This window comes from Rhinolophus sinicus, linkage group LG05 (genome assembly GCF_036562045.2).
Source record: "Rhinolophus sinicus isolate RSC01 linkage group LG05, ASM3656204v1, whole genome shotgun sequence".
NCBI classification, from domain to species: Eukaryota; Metazoa; Chordata; class Mammalia; order Chiroptera; family Rhinolophidae; genus Rhinolophus; species Rhinolophus sinicus.
In genome coordinates, this window is record NC_133755.1 from 45,068,822 (window position 1) to 45,083,094 (window position 14,273).

A 14,273-nucleotide genomic window follows, 5' to 3' on the forward strand; every position below is an offset into this window, starting at 1 on the left:
TAACCTCCTTCCTTTTCCTGCTAAACATAAAAATATAATTCAGCCTCTCCTACTTTAAAACACTTCTCCCAACTCCCTGAGTGGACTAAGGTAACAATCTAATTTCTCTTATGTCTCTAGCTGCCACTTCACCACTCACTTTCCCTTAACAGCCAAACTTGTTGAAAAAATAGGCTACACTTGTCTCCCCTTCCTCACCCTTAGAGTTACTTAGCACAGAACTACAATCTAACTAACACTCTACTGAATTACTAAGATTGCAAATGATTACCTACGTGTGTAGGAGTCATTATCTGTATTTTACTCAGTCTCTCTCGTAGTGCAATTGCATTTTGTGCAACATGAAGTATATAATTTAAAAAATATGTCTATGTCAAAATATTAATTTTCATTAAATGCATAAAATTTGAAAATGCAACTGCCTCCTCCATTAAAAATATTCAAGGACTTCATAGTTTCAAATCTGGTGTTACAAGATGAGTTGTATATAAGTTTTATTATTATCACAAGACAACTCCACTTTACTGGTATATAAAAATATCTCCCAACAATTGCTAATCTTTCACATGAAACCCAACTGGTATTTGATACTAATGACAATTCTCTTCTTGAAACTCATTTTTTGATTTCCATGTTCTTCTGGATTTCTTCCTACTTCTCTGGCCCTTCCTTCTTAGACTCCTTCATAGTTTTGTTTTTCTAGTTTTCATGTCATACTATATTACTTGCTAATATATTGTGTCTAATGTGATTGCTAATACATATTTTTTTCATTAGACTTAGTCCTTTTAAATTAGAATTATACTGCTATTCTGGGTCAATATCTGACACATGGAAGTTTACTAGTGTTCAAGGAAGGAACACATGTTTCTAAATAATATGGCACAGCGACTGAGAACATAGCTATGACATTATAAAGCTGTGACCTCCACCTAACACTGTTATCTACTAAAAATGGTCACTAGATAGCAGAAATTTACTTAATTCCTTCAATTCCTCTCTCTGCCCTTTAATGGAAATAAACGTTAATGGAAATAAACATTCTAACCCCACTTTGAAAAGCCCAGAAATGTGATTTCAAATTTCAGTGCATCACATTTGCACAAAATTCCTTAACCCTTCAAAGCCTCATGCTTCCTCACTTCCTCACTGTTAAACAAGGTAACAATACCATGTTTCTCCAAAAATAAGACCTACCCCAAAAATAAGCCCCAGTTAAGACCGTCAGCCAGAGGGACGCATTTAGTACATTATGATGATGTTCCAGGAGAAGACGACATGACTGTATTTGAATAAATATAGATTGTTGTACATGAAAAAATAAGACATCCCCTGAAAATACGCCCTGATGCGTCTTTTGGAGCACAGATTAATGTAAGACCCGGTCTTATTTTCGGGGAAACAAAGCAGTATCTTCCTCATAGATTGTTGAGAGGATAAACTGGAGTGATGCATATAAAGCACCTGGTCCAGGGTCTAAAGCACTTGGTCCAGGGTCTGGCATATGATTAACAATCAATAAATATCTGAAATTAGTATTATAAATTACCACAGATACTTTTCCAGTCAAGTAGTTACTAACAGAGTATTAATTCCAGGCTTTTAAAGAGGCATTGTCAATTAAAGAAACATTAAGCATTCCTACAAAATTAATAAATAATATTAAATTGGAAGAGTGTGTGAAAAAATACACATACCCCCTGATTTTTTTTCAGGTAAAGCAATCTTTCCATCTGATATAGAATCAACAAGATCCTGAAATTCTGCAGGAACATCAGCTTGCTTCCAGCGCTCATTGTCTAAGAGGAGGCTATTCAAAAGTAAAAAGAAAACAAGATACACTTTAATAACATGTCAACACCATCTTCCTTGCTTGAAGAAAAAGGGAAGAGCTGAGTAAGTACATAAGACTTTTGTTATGTCATTTAATAATAAAGACTACATGTATCTTAGTTAAATTCAAACAGCACATGCAATACAAGACGCTGAGTTTTTAAACAGTAATGGCCATTAGCTATTATTAGTACATAAGATTTAAAAATGCTGAAAACCTTAATAAATTGAAATCATTCATAAACACTATGAATACTTGCAGAAAATATTTCTCTTTTTATATCTCTAGACCTAACAAAGAAGAGTGGTGAAACACAATAAACTTCACTTTGAGTGGGAAAGGAAAGGAAATCTATTGAGGATCTTCCTGGTAAATACGTTAATGGAAATAAACATTCTAACTCCACTTTGAAAAGTCAAGAAATGTGATTTTAATTATACAATCTGCCTTTAATTAAAAAGAAAAAGCTTGTCAGGGGTTTTCGTTGGCCAATCAATAAAGTTTCTTCTTTTAAATATAATTGTGTTTTGCAAAGAAAAAGAAAAACATTAAGAACAGAATGGACATGGTAATACCTGAGCTTGGTTTTTCTCTCTTCATGAAACCTGTTTACAAATTTATTAGCTTGGCTCTGAAGTGCTCCAAGTAATGACATGCTTTTTCTTCCACAGATCTGTTCAGTGTCTAAAATGAATGTTTCCATTAATCTAGAAAGTGTTATGAATTCCATGGAATTTAGCTTCTCAAGAAAACCATCCTAAATTTTAAAGATGACACAAAAATCATGACAGAATTAGAACACCAAATATGGATGTGCTATAAAACCAACTCGTTTAAACAAATGTTAATATTAATTATACTATTTTTATGATATATAATTATATTAATTCATAAAAATGATTTGAAAATCATTTTTAACAAAATTTTCCAATACTTTCATCCCACATAGTGAACATAAAAAGCTTAAGATGTCTAAATTTTATAATACAGTAGCTCAAATAAATTCAGTTAATTTCATAAAAATCTTACAATATTGGAGTTCAACTAATTTTATTAATAAATTGTTTGGCTGATTATACACACACATATAAAACAGCATTAATATAAAATTAACTAAGGTATTATATTTCAAAATAAATCTTTTAATCATGTATTTAAAAAGAATACTTGAACAAGTTTCCCTATTTCTTTTATTTGGATTATTTTAACATCTTCCTACTAGACCACACCAGTACCACTAACCTCAACTTATTAAGTGGTAAAAATATAATATGCATTATAGGAAGCATAGTGATATAAGCAAGGATACGATTCCAGATCTTCAAAATAATTACACTATGTATAAAATATCTAAAGCTTTATTAAAACAACTAACCTTTGCTCTTGACATGAGAAATTTGACAGCTCGATCATGGCATATATCTGAGGCACTATACAATAACTCCTGGATATTATTTGCCAGCTTTCCTAGTTCTAAGTCAGTTAATTTCATGTCTTCGTTCACCCTGAAAATGATAAAGAGATTAAGTCAGGATAGTTTGTGAACACATTGTTCTACATAGTTGACATACCAATAAAACACAAAAAAGCTGTAAATTCACTTTTGTGGAAAAAAATCTGTAATGGATCAAATACCTTTTTGTGGTGAAGCATCACTTAAACAAGCCCAGATAATACAAATATATTTTACCCTAATCTTATATGAGAATAATTTTCTCTTTCTGTTGTGGTATTTTTAATACTTAGTTCAGACTCTGATTAAGCAAAAACTAAGCAAAAAAAAAATTCTAGTTAGGTACAAGGTTATAGCTGCGGTAGTTTGTGCACAGGTGACCAGGAAGACATATTGGAAGGAAGAAGAAGGAATGAATGTTATTTCATGACAAACAGGTCCTCCTTTTATTGACAATTATGAATGATTGTTAACATTCAGTTTAACTGAACTAACATCTTCTGAGCATTTATTGTATTTATTGTAGAGAGATATACTGGCTGTTTTGTTTTCATTCTTTATATACAGATGACTGGAAAACTGGTGGACTTTGAATGGAGGTTTGTGAATTAGATGGTAATAATGTATCAATGTTTCCTTGATTTTAATTGGTATACTGTGGTTATTTAAGAGAGTATTATTGTATTTACGAAATATACACTGAAGTTTTTTGGGATAATGGGACATCAAATCTGCAACCTATTGTCAAATGATTCATAAAAAATACTAACATGAGAGACAAAGAAGGAAAGAGAAGAAGGGAGAGAGGGACAGTGAAAAAGGGAGGACGGAAGAAATAGGGCAATGTGGTAAACTGCTAAAAACTGGGGAATCAAACAAGGATATCTGAGAGTGTTTTGAACTATTCTGGCAACTTTTCTGTAAATTTGAAATTATTTCAAAATAAGAAGTATTATAAATTAATGTTTAAAAAGATAGTGTGATCCACTTGGAAATCATGCCTTCGAAAAACCAAAAATTGTAAATGAAACATATTCACTATATACAAAATACAAAGGTGACATAGTAAAAGGAAGAAAAATAACCAAGGTAATACTGACCTGAGTTCCAAGACAAGTTCTGCCACTACTGACCTTAAATAAGTCATCTAAACTCTGAAATGAGTTGGAGGACATGAGTTTAGATGGCATTTAATTAAATGGTTTCTTTCTAGCCTTCAAATTCTACAATTCTCTGGCAGCCTTTTGGCTCAGTTGGTTAGAGCGCAGTGCTCATTAACACCAACGTCGCTGGTTCGATGTGCCAGTGAGCTGCGCCCTCCACAACTAGATTGAAAAAACTGCTTGACTTGGAGCAGATGGGTCCTGGAAAAACACTGTTCCCCAATAAAAATTAAAAAAAAAAAAATTCTGCAATTCTCAATTACTTCTGATGATTACCTTCTTATCTTGCATACATTTTTAAAAAGATACGTTTCATAAAATTAATGTTTTTGTGTTAAATTAAATTCCAAGACCAAAGTTTACGTGGTTTTTCAGTAAACTGAATAATCAATCTTACTGAAAACACCAATAAGATAACTGAAAAATCTTGTTGTTGGCAGCAGTTACTATACTCACATAATGTCCACACCTCCTGCAATAGCAGATGATGATGTCTGATCTTTGCTGGATGAAGAATCAGTAGTACATTCTGGTTCGGACACCGAATCACTGCTGCAGGGCTCGCTATTTGGAGATGCATTTCTTTGAGAGGTAGCGTCATTTGCTATAGGTGTTAATTCACTCTCACTGAATGCATCACTTATAAATATGCCTTCATGGATTAAATAAGCCACCTCTGTGTCTAGTGAATTATCTTTTGTTGCATGCTTCTGTTGTGAAATCTCCTCCAATTCTCTAGTTCTTTGGTTTTTCTCAAGAACTGAGAGAACAACGCTGTGAATGATATTTAATGTTGCCTATAAGAAAAGAGGATACATTTTTAAAGGATTTAAAATATCTTGCACCTAAAGTTCCCAAAAGTGAATTCTGTGTATGTATTTTTGAGCATCTTATAAATGAGTCAAGGTCACACATATCAGAATTTTTGTCAATCTTTTATTACACAGTAAAGGTGACTTGTGAAAAGAACTGCTCAAGACAAATGGGTTCCCTAAAGCTTAGGAATAGAGTTCTGTATTTTAATTGATTTTGTAAATGGAAATCTCCCTAAATATAAAAAAAAAGTGAAAACATGACCTAGTTATTGAGTAATTTACAGATACAAATTTGCTATTTATCACTATCAATGGGTGCTTAACATTTTGGGAGAAGTCTAAATTAAGTACAGTGAATCACATTTTACAAAACTTTTCCCATTATCACTGGAGAGCTTATACATGTGACTTAGCATTCCCCAAATGTCAATAAGGAAAAGTCATGTCACAGACAAGTACCAAAGCCCCCCAGACCATTTTAACATGATACTCAGAAGATGCCAGGAATTTTATTTAGCACATACAACACAATACTGACATCTAATAATTCAAAGAACATCTAATTTCACAAATAGCCTATTATACTCAATTCCTAACGACTCTCTTATTAAAACATAATCCCAACCAATATGTATTAGAGTCTGTGACATCTTTTCTTCTGAAAAATGCTGTGTGGTATTTTCTAAAGCTCTTTAGAAAAATTACAAAAACAAAGAAACCGTGCTTTATTCCATTTGATTCTATATATATTTATAAACCTGGAAAGTTGAGTTAATTTTAGGAATATTCTGGATAAACTGATAATCACATGAGCTTACCTTAACTCTCTGTAGGAAAACTGTAAACTTGGAGAAAATATCCTTTAGCAGATCAAACCACTGAGGAAAATTCAACATTCTCATCTGATCTGCAAGCCTAGATTAAAAAAAACAATTCAAAAATGATTGTCTTTGGGCCAATATGATAAATGATATAAATCTACAAACTGGAGGAAACTGTACTAAATACTATCTAGTAACAGAAGAATAATGCAATTTCATCTAGAAACCTAACTAACATTATAAAACTGAGTTGAAGAGGTCAATTACCAAACAACTCCTCCTTATTTAAATATCTCTATGACTAGTCTAGTCAAGTATACTCACTTATGAATCTTACATAATAATCCCATGAGAACATGATTCATGAACATTGGATAACAAGCCATAGAGAAATAAACAAATTTGGGTTAAAGGTGGAGAAGACATATTCTGGAATAACTACAAATAGGAACATAATACCTCCCTTAATAAACTTAATAATGTACTTTTCTAATAACAAACTAAAAAGTATTTTTCCACGTATGAAAGGTAATACAGCATAGAGGGTAAGAGCAAGAGCTCTCAGGCCACACTGCCTGGGTTCAAGTTCCAGCCTTGCCATTTTACTAGTTAAGTGGCTCCAGACAAAGTAACTTAATTCCTCCATGCTCTTTCTCATCTTAACATGGGAAAAGTAATAGAACTTATCTTATATGGTTGCTGTGAATATTAACTGAATTAATAAGAAGTACTTAGAACAACTCATAGTGCATAAAAAAGTACTATGTAAGTATTCACTAACAATATTAGTATACAAATATTACACATATATACTAGATATATGTCATACTAGTTATTATATTAGTATAATATATAGTAAAACTAATTATAATATTAATATAATACAGAGGGTGCCAAAAAAATGCATACACATTTTAAGAAAGGAAAACTGTATTAAAATTTTAATACTCAATATATACCAATAACAAAAGATGAATACAAGTCACGTTTGAAAGTGGTTACCATCAGCGTCCAGACACTTCTGATTACAGAGAGCTACTGCTTGAGCAACGCTGACCAAAGTGTCCACTTGTATACATTGGTACCCCTGGTATATAGTATAGCCAATATTTTTATAGCTGACATCAACCAATAACTTCAAGATTAAAAAATTAATGCAAAACATAATTCCATAAAAATATTTTATAGTACTAAAATGACTTATTATTCTAAACTTTTAATGAATGCTACTGCAGCTAAGAGTTTATTTTCCAAAGATATGCCTATACCTGAGATACAGAAAGTTCTCTGAGAAAATAGCCTGGGGAAGAAAAAATTTAAAAATAACTGACTCTCTTGTCCATAGGGCTTTTGATAGAGTCCCAATAACTTAATTTTTCCAACTACTGAGTGATTCCTGCATTATTAGGGTTGCTTCACCTAATTCTGAAACTGAGTTTTCACTAGGTAATAGTGTGGAAATTAAAACTCCACAATCCTCATTCTGAGCCTGGCCGAGAGAAGTTTCACAGTTGTCCATATTGCTATTCATATCTTAAGCCAGTTAAGAAAATTTACATATCTATATGAATCAGAAATTACTAATTGTGAAACATTTATCACTATTCTCAAAATAAAAGAATAGGGATTTCAAGGGTGAAAACAAAAAATTAGAGACATAGGCAATTCAAAATTATGTACTCAAACTTCTTAAAACCTATTAGAAGTTGGTTTTGAATTATTTGGCTAAATAATTTAACACTACAATTCCTCTAAAATGGATTGTCTTCAATTTCCCCCCTCCATATCTACATTGTATCTGCTCTACCCTCTCTCTGCCTGGGGAGGCTGCTGTGCTGGGCTTGGCCAATGAGGAGTCTTTATAAAAGATTGGAAGGAGAAAAGGTACTTACAGCTCCATCTACTTCCCTGAGGGGTTGTTGCCTCAGGATGACAGCCTCCCCCCAGTGAAGACCACTTGAACTACTGCATTTCTTTGTGTTTCAACTACTACATGTCTTTCTCCTTCTGAATTCTATTAACCGCTCTCTTCCCTTGTCTGTGTTACCTTTTCTCTGACTGATAACCCCCAACTGAATGTTTGTACTTACTTCATAACTGCATCTGTATCTATTTCTTCTATTTGTGAAACCTTGTTAATCACACACTGCAAAATTTAAGAAAAAAATATGATTAATGTGAATTCTAAGTGCTACATTGTTCATTTGTATATTAAAAAGGGCCTCAATGAGCTAGAAAGTAAACAATTAATATTTTAAAAAGTATTTATATTTCGAAAATACATCTAAAAATAAAATAAAAACGGCCTCAATGACTTTGATAATTCTTTCACCAGACTTCCCTGGTGTCTCTTATACATACCTCAAGGTGTTTAAAAAACTGCATCATCACCGTTACCCTATTAAAAAATTATTCCAGGGTAGCTTGAACTGTATTAATTAAAATCTCCTACTATTTAAAATTGTTCAAAACATAAAAAAAGAAAAGAAAAAACAGAACTATAATAGGAATAAGACATAAGCCCCATATTAAAATTCTAAAAGAAATACAATGAATTTCTATATATTAATTTTGTATCATGCTACTTTACTGAATTCTTTTATTAATTCCATTAACTTTTTGGTGGATTCTTGAGTTTTTTATATATGGTATCATGTCATCTGCAAAGAGTTTCACTTCTTCTTTTCCAATCTGGATGCTTTTTATTTATTTTTATTGTCTGACTGCTATGGCTAGAACTTCCAGTACCATATTAATAACAGTGAGGAGAGTGGGCATCCTTGTCTTGTTCCTGATCTTAGAGGAAAAGCTCTCAGCTTTTCACCATTGAGTATGATGTTAGCTCTGGGTTTGACATATACAGCTTTTATCAAGTTGAGGTAAGTTCCTTCTATATCCACTTTGTTGAGAGTTTTTATCATAAATGCAGAAAGATGCAGAAAAAATTCAACCCCCAGTTGAATTTTGTCAAATGCTTTTTCTGCATCTATCGAGATAATCATATTAATTGCATCCTTGGTTTTGTTAATGGATGAATCATACTGCTTTTCAGATGTGGAACCACCCTGTATCACTGGTATAAATCCCACTTGATCATGGTGTAAAATCCTTTTAATGTACTGTGAATTTAGTTTGCTAGTATTTTGTTGAGCATTTTAGCATGTGTTCACCAGGTATGCTGACAGATGAATGGATAAAGGAGATGTGGTATATATACAATGGAATATTACACAGCAATAAAAAAGAATGAATCTTGCCATTGCAACAGCATGGATGGATCTAGAGCAGGGGTGTCCAAACTGCGGCCCGTGGGCCAACTGCGGCCCACAATCCATTTTTTATTGGCCCGCAGCAAAGTCCAAAAATATATTTAGTTTACTTAAATAAACCAGGTGAGGCAATACATACTTCACCTCAAGTGAGTGGCCCGGCTCTTTGTGTATTTTACCGCATATGGCCCTTGGTGAAAAACGCTGAAAAAAGTTTGGACACCCCTGCTCTAGAGGATCATATGCTATGTGAAATCAGTCAGGCAGAGAAAACACAAGTACTGTACGGTTTTACTTATATGTGGAATTTAAAAAAACAAAACAAACGAACAAACAAAACAAAAACAGATTCATAGAAACAGAGACCAATGGGATAGTTACCAGAAGGGTAAGAGGATGGATGAAAAGGAGGAGGGAGATATAGTCAATAATATTGCGATAAGTTTGCACGGTGACAGATGATTACTAGAATTAGTGGGGTTATTACATTGCAAGCTATAAAAATGTCTAATTGCTATATTGCACACCTGAAATAAATATAACCAATATCCTACTATATACCACCTATACTTAAATAAAAAATTTTTTTAATTTCAAAAGAAATTCATTTTGGAGGTTACAGTTCTTTTCAATAAATGCCACAGTTTAAAAAAATAAATAAATGCTTAGACTTCAGATTAACTCTGGGAGTTAAAACAGCATTTAAAAAAAAACTCATTTAAAAGTGTAATATAGAGAAAATTGTACAAGTTATGTTTATAGCTCAATAATTTTTCACAATGGAATAGACCTGTGTAACCAGAACTCAGATCATAAAACTGAACACTGCCAGTAAGCCACTCTCCTGCTCCCCACCTAGTAACTACTTTCAAAAGACACTACTATCCTGATTTCTCATACCATAGATTAATTTTGCCATATCTCAATTACACATAAGTGGAATCATACAGTGTATACTCCTTTGTGTATGGTTTCTTTAGTTCCCCAGTATGTATGTGACATTCATCCATGCTGTTCCATGTAATTTATTCATTTTCACTGCTGTATAGTATTCAACTGTATAATTATACTAGAGTTCTATTTATCTTTTATACTGATAATAGAATTTGGGTTTTTCCAGTTTTTTTATTAGAAATAGTGCTGCCATAAAATTCTTATGTTGTCTTTGGTGAGCTTATATATGCATTTCTGTCAGGTAAATACCTTGCAGTAGAATTGCTGAGTGATCATATATGTGTATATTTAGCACTAGTAGATATTTCCAACAATTTCTGAAAGTGGTTTAAACAATTTTAAAATAGTGTTTTAGTCAGTGTTAAAAAGAGGTAAAAGATGGGGTGATTATCTTTTTTTCTCGTTTACTTTTTATTTAAACATGAAAAACTCAGTAATGTGCATTCAACTTAATGATGATCAATTAAGACTAATAAATACATTTAAAATTGTTCTATTTCATATATAGAAAAACTGAAGTTCCACGAATAAGATTTATCTGAGTTTAAAAAAGTCAAAACAAAGATTATGGAAGACTTAAAAACACATGGATTTTAGTTTACAATCATGATTTCTTTGAGATTAGGGTAAGCTGAAATTAATATTTATCTACTGCTGGTGACAGTATACAATGTGATCAAAAAATATGGTGAATGTTTAAATACAAAAATGTTTTACAGTAAAAGACACAATGCCATTAATCCTCCTCAAAATACTCCCCCTCATTTCGAAAACACTTATCTCCTCATTCATGCCACTGTCTGAAGCGGTTCTGGAAGTCCTCTTTCATGCATGTCTTTAGTTGTGCTGTCATGGCTGCCTCAATGTCCTGAATCATTTTGATTTTGGGGAAGAGCCAGAAGTCCCAGAAGTCACGAGGTGTCAGATCCAGTGAATAAGGTGGATGAGGACAAACCGTAATGTTTGACAGAAACTGCCATATACCAGAAGCGATGTGTGACACGGAGCATTGTCATGATGGAGGATGACTTACGGCACACTTTAAAACACACCTTCTTTCCACCATCGCACACACCCAACTGAATACACGGAACAAGTTGAAACTTGTCACACACTGTTACTAAGGTTCAACATGCCACTTCCCATATTGAAGATCCCTGCCTTTCCGTTGGATGGCACTCGGCAGCAGCATTTACCGTATTTTGTGATCACAACAGAGAGGCTCCATGTCACACATTGCTTCTGGTATGGCAATATATGTCAAATAAAAACATCATGGTGTGTCCTCATCCACCTTATTCACCAGATCCGGCACCGTGTGACTTTTGGTTCTTCCCCAAAGTCAAAACGACCATGAAAGGTAAACGCTTTGAATCGATTAGGGACATCGAGGCAAAGGAAAGGTTTAACTAACATAATGTTTATGGAATTTAAAATGATGTTTCTGAAGGCTTACTTAATGAGAAAATGCTTGTTTCTAACTGAAATGTATGTACAAGTCAAAATAATATATACAGTATGATAGCAACAATGAAAAGCATCAGTAACAATTTACACTTAAAAGTATTAAATGATAATCTTTTGGCTGAGAGGGCTGTTTTTCTTCTATTTTTCTATATTTTCAATTTTTAAATAAATGAGAAAATATTACTATTATACTATATATATATATATATATATATATATATATATATATATATATATATTATTTCTAGGATCATGCAAAAATAAACTTCACAAAATATTCTAGACCAAAATATATCAAATAAAAAATGTATAATTACCTGTTTAATGATATTCTTTGCTGTAATAATCATTTCTTCACTATAGATTTCTAAAAAATTAAGTTTTCTTTGTTTTAAAAGTCCAAATACAAGAGATATTAATCTTTCCTATTAAAATAAAAGAAGAGTATGTAACTTCATACTTTAAAGATAAAATAATCTGAGAGGGTAGAAATGTTCAACATCAAGGGTTTTATTGTTTGATCCTCAGAACTCTACCCTGCATGTGGTATTTTCTAGAAGCCTACAAAAACCCCTACCACAACAATCTTGTCATCAGATTTTTGGAGTCAGTGCTATAAAACAGGTAAATCCTATTTCACTACAGTGGATCAAATGAAGCTGGTTTGATCAAAATAATCAAACCAGCAAAATAATGTAAGAGTATATTTTGGCCTAGTTTCAACAAGTAGCTAGAAAGTATCCTTCTCAAACCCTGATGATCAATAAATAGCTGGTGAGCCCTGTGCTTTTTAATTAGTATAGAAGACTAGAGTGATGACCTGGACGATTCTAGGGGGAATTAACTGCTTACAGGTACAAATCTCTCTTAACTACTTAGGCTGCTATCAGGGCTTTTGGATTCACCAGTTCTTGACAGTGATCAGCCTTAAGAAGTTACCAGACAAGTGAAGCCTATATATGATGTATTTGTATATGTATATGCATAAACTATGTTCATAATAGGTGCTCCGTGAATGTGAATGACTGATAAGTTACCATATAATAATGATCACGTTTTTAAAAGACATACTCTAGTACATGCATATACATTCATCCTATACCTGTGTTTTGAACCTGGTTTGTAATCTATATAAAGACCTCATTTTAACTCCAATTTCTAATTAAGCTATAAAATTATTTCATTCTCTAATTTCACAGGATAATGAAAAATTACAAGTATCGTGCTTGCTAAAGTCATAGTTAGTGAAAGGCTTCATAGGTCTGATAGAGCTGAAATTTAATGTAATTCTGTTCACTACAATCTGAGTAGAATGTGTTCTAAACTAAGGATGTTAGGAATTAACACTAAACAATGACATCAATTTAATTTCACAGTTCAAATCACATACCTCTTCTAAAATTTGACAATCATCTTCCAGCGGTCTATTTAAGTCACTGTGAGAATAAGTAGAAAATTCTGCAATCATCATTTTATCTATCAGCTTTTCTAACTCACAAAGCTGTGATCCCAAATGCCTACAAAGGAAGAAGAAAATGTTACATATAGTCATTAAAAATCGAAATTCACTCCACAATTAAGGAAATTAGTAGGCAAAACCTTTCTATCTTACAGTACTTGTGCAATAATGTGATGTTTTAATAAATGTAGTTCTTTAACTTAATAAAAATAACTGCAATAGTTTCAAGTTGTCTCCCAAATTCTATTTTTCTCTTTAACCTCCAGTTAAACGTGTTATAGAAAACCTGGTTCAAGAAATTTCATGACTGCTTTTTTCTCTACTTGTTACAGACAAAATATTCAGGTGTTCTAAGCCCTTTCTTCATTAACCATTTACTAAATATCAATGCCAGTAGCTCCTAAGCCATTCATTTATTGCACAAATACAAGCACCTACTATGTGCCAGGCCCTGCCCTGGGTGCATATAAATATCTGAAGGACTATAGGGACTGACGATAGGGACAACTCAATCTCTGTCATCATCAGTTTGAGTTACTGTGCAATACCCTCAGGTCATTAAACCGGAAGTCATTAGAACACAAGACTGAAAATGTAAAATACTGAACTACAATCTATTCATGAAACGTTTTCTCACAAAATATGTTTCTTTTTAATCTACCTCTAATGTTTGCAGATCCTCGCTAGTGTTAAAATGAGAAGGACTCTCTTCTGGGCAGAGTTATGGGGGTGGTAAGGGCAGGTATTACTAAAGGGACTTGGAGCTTTTAGAAAAAGCATACACTGTCCAAATGACAAGAATGGTCTCATGTAGTCCCTGCTCTGCAGGGCACCAAGGATGAGCACCTTCGTGTACAAAGAAATTTTTGCCAGTCTAATAGCTTCATAGAAACAATGGGTTGAAGAAACCGAGGCAATCTAGTTGGTCCAAAGTATTCCAAAACTTAAGTGAAATAGGCCAATGGGAAATCTGTTTATACCCCAGGATAAAAAATTTAAAGCTCTATCTTTGGGGGCAATTTAAAAACATTCATATTT

At 32.9% G+C, this 14,273-nt stretch overlaps 1 protein-coding gene across 1 annotated transcript in view; it reads right to left on the reverse strand.

The window, feature by feature from the left end:
• Positions 1-14,273, reverse strand: part of VPS54 (VPS54 subunit of GARP complex) — a 57,844-nt gene that overhangs the window by 18,026 nt on the left and 25,545 nt on the right. Inside the window, 8 exon segments of the mRNA XM_019717893.2 lie at positions 1,698-1,810; positions 2,410-2,591; positions 3,210-3,339; positions 4,907-5,247; positions 6,084-6,180; positions 8,177-8,232; positions 12,094-12,201; positions 13,167-13,293. Of these exon segments, the coding sequence (XP_019573452.2) occupies positions 1,698-1,810; positions 2,410-2,591; positions 3,210-3,339; positions 4,907-5,247; positions 6,084-6,180; positions 8,177-8,232; positions 12,094-12,201; positions 13,167-13,293 (1,154 nt within the window).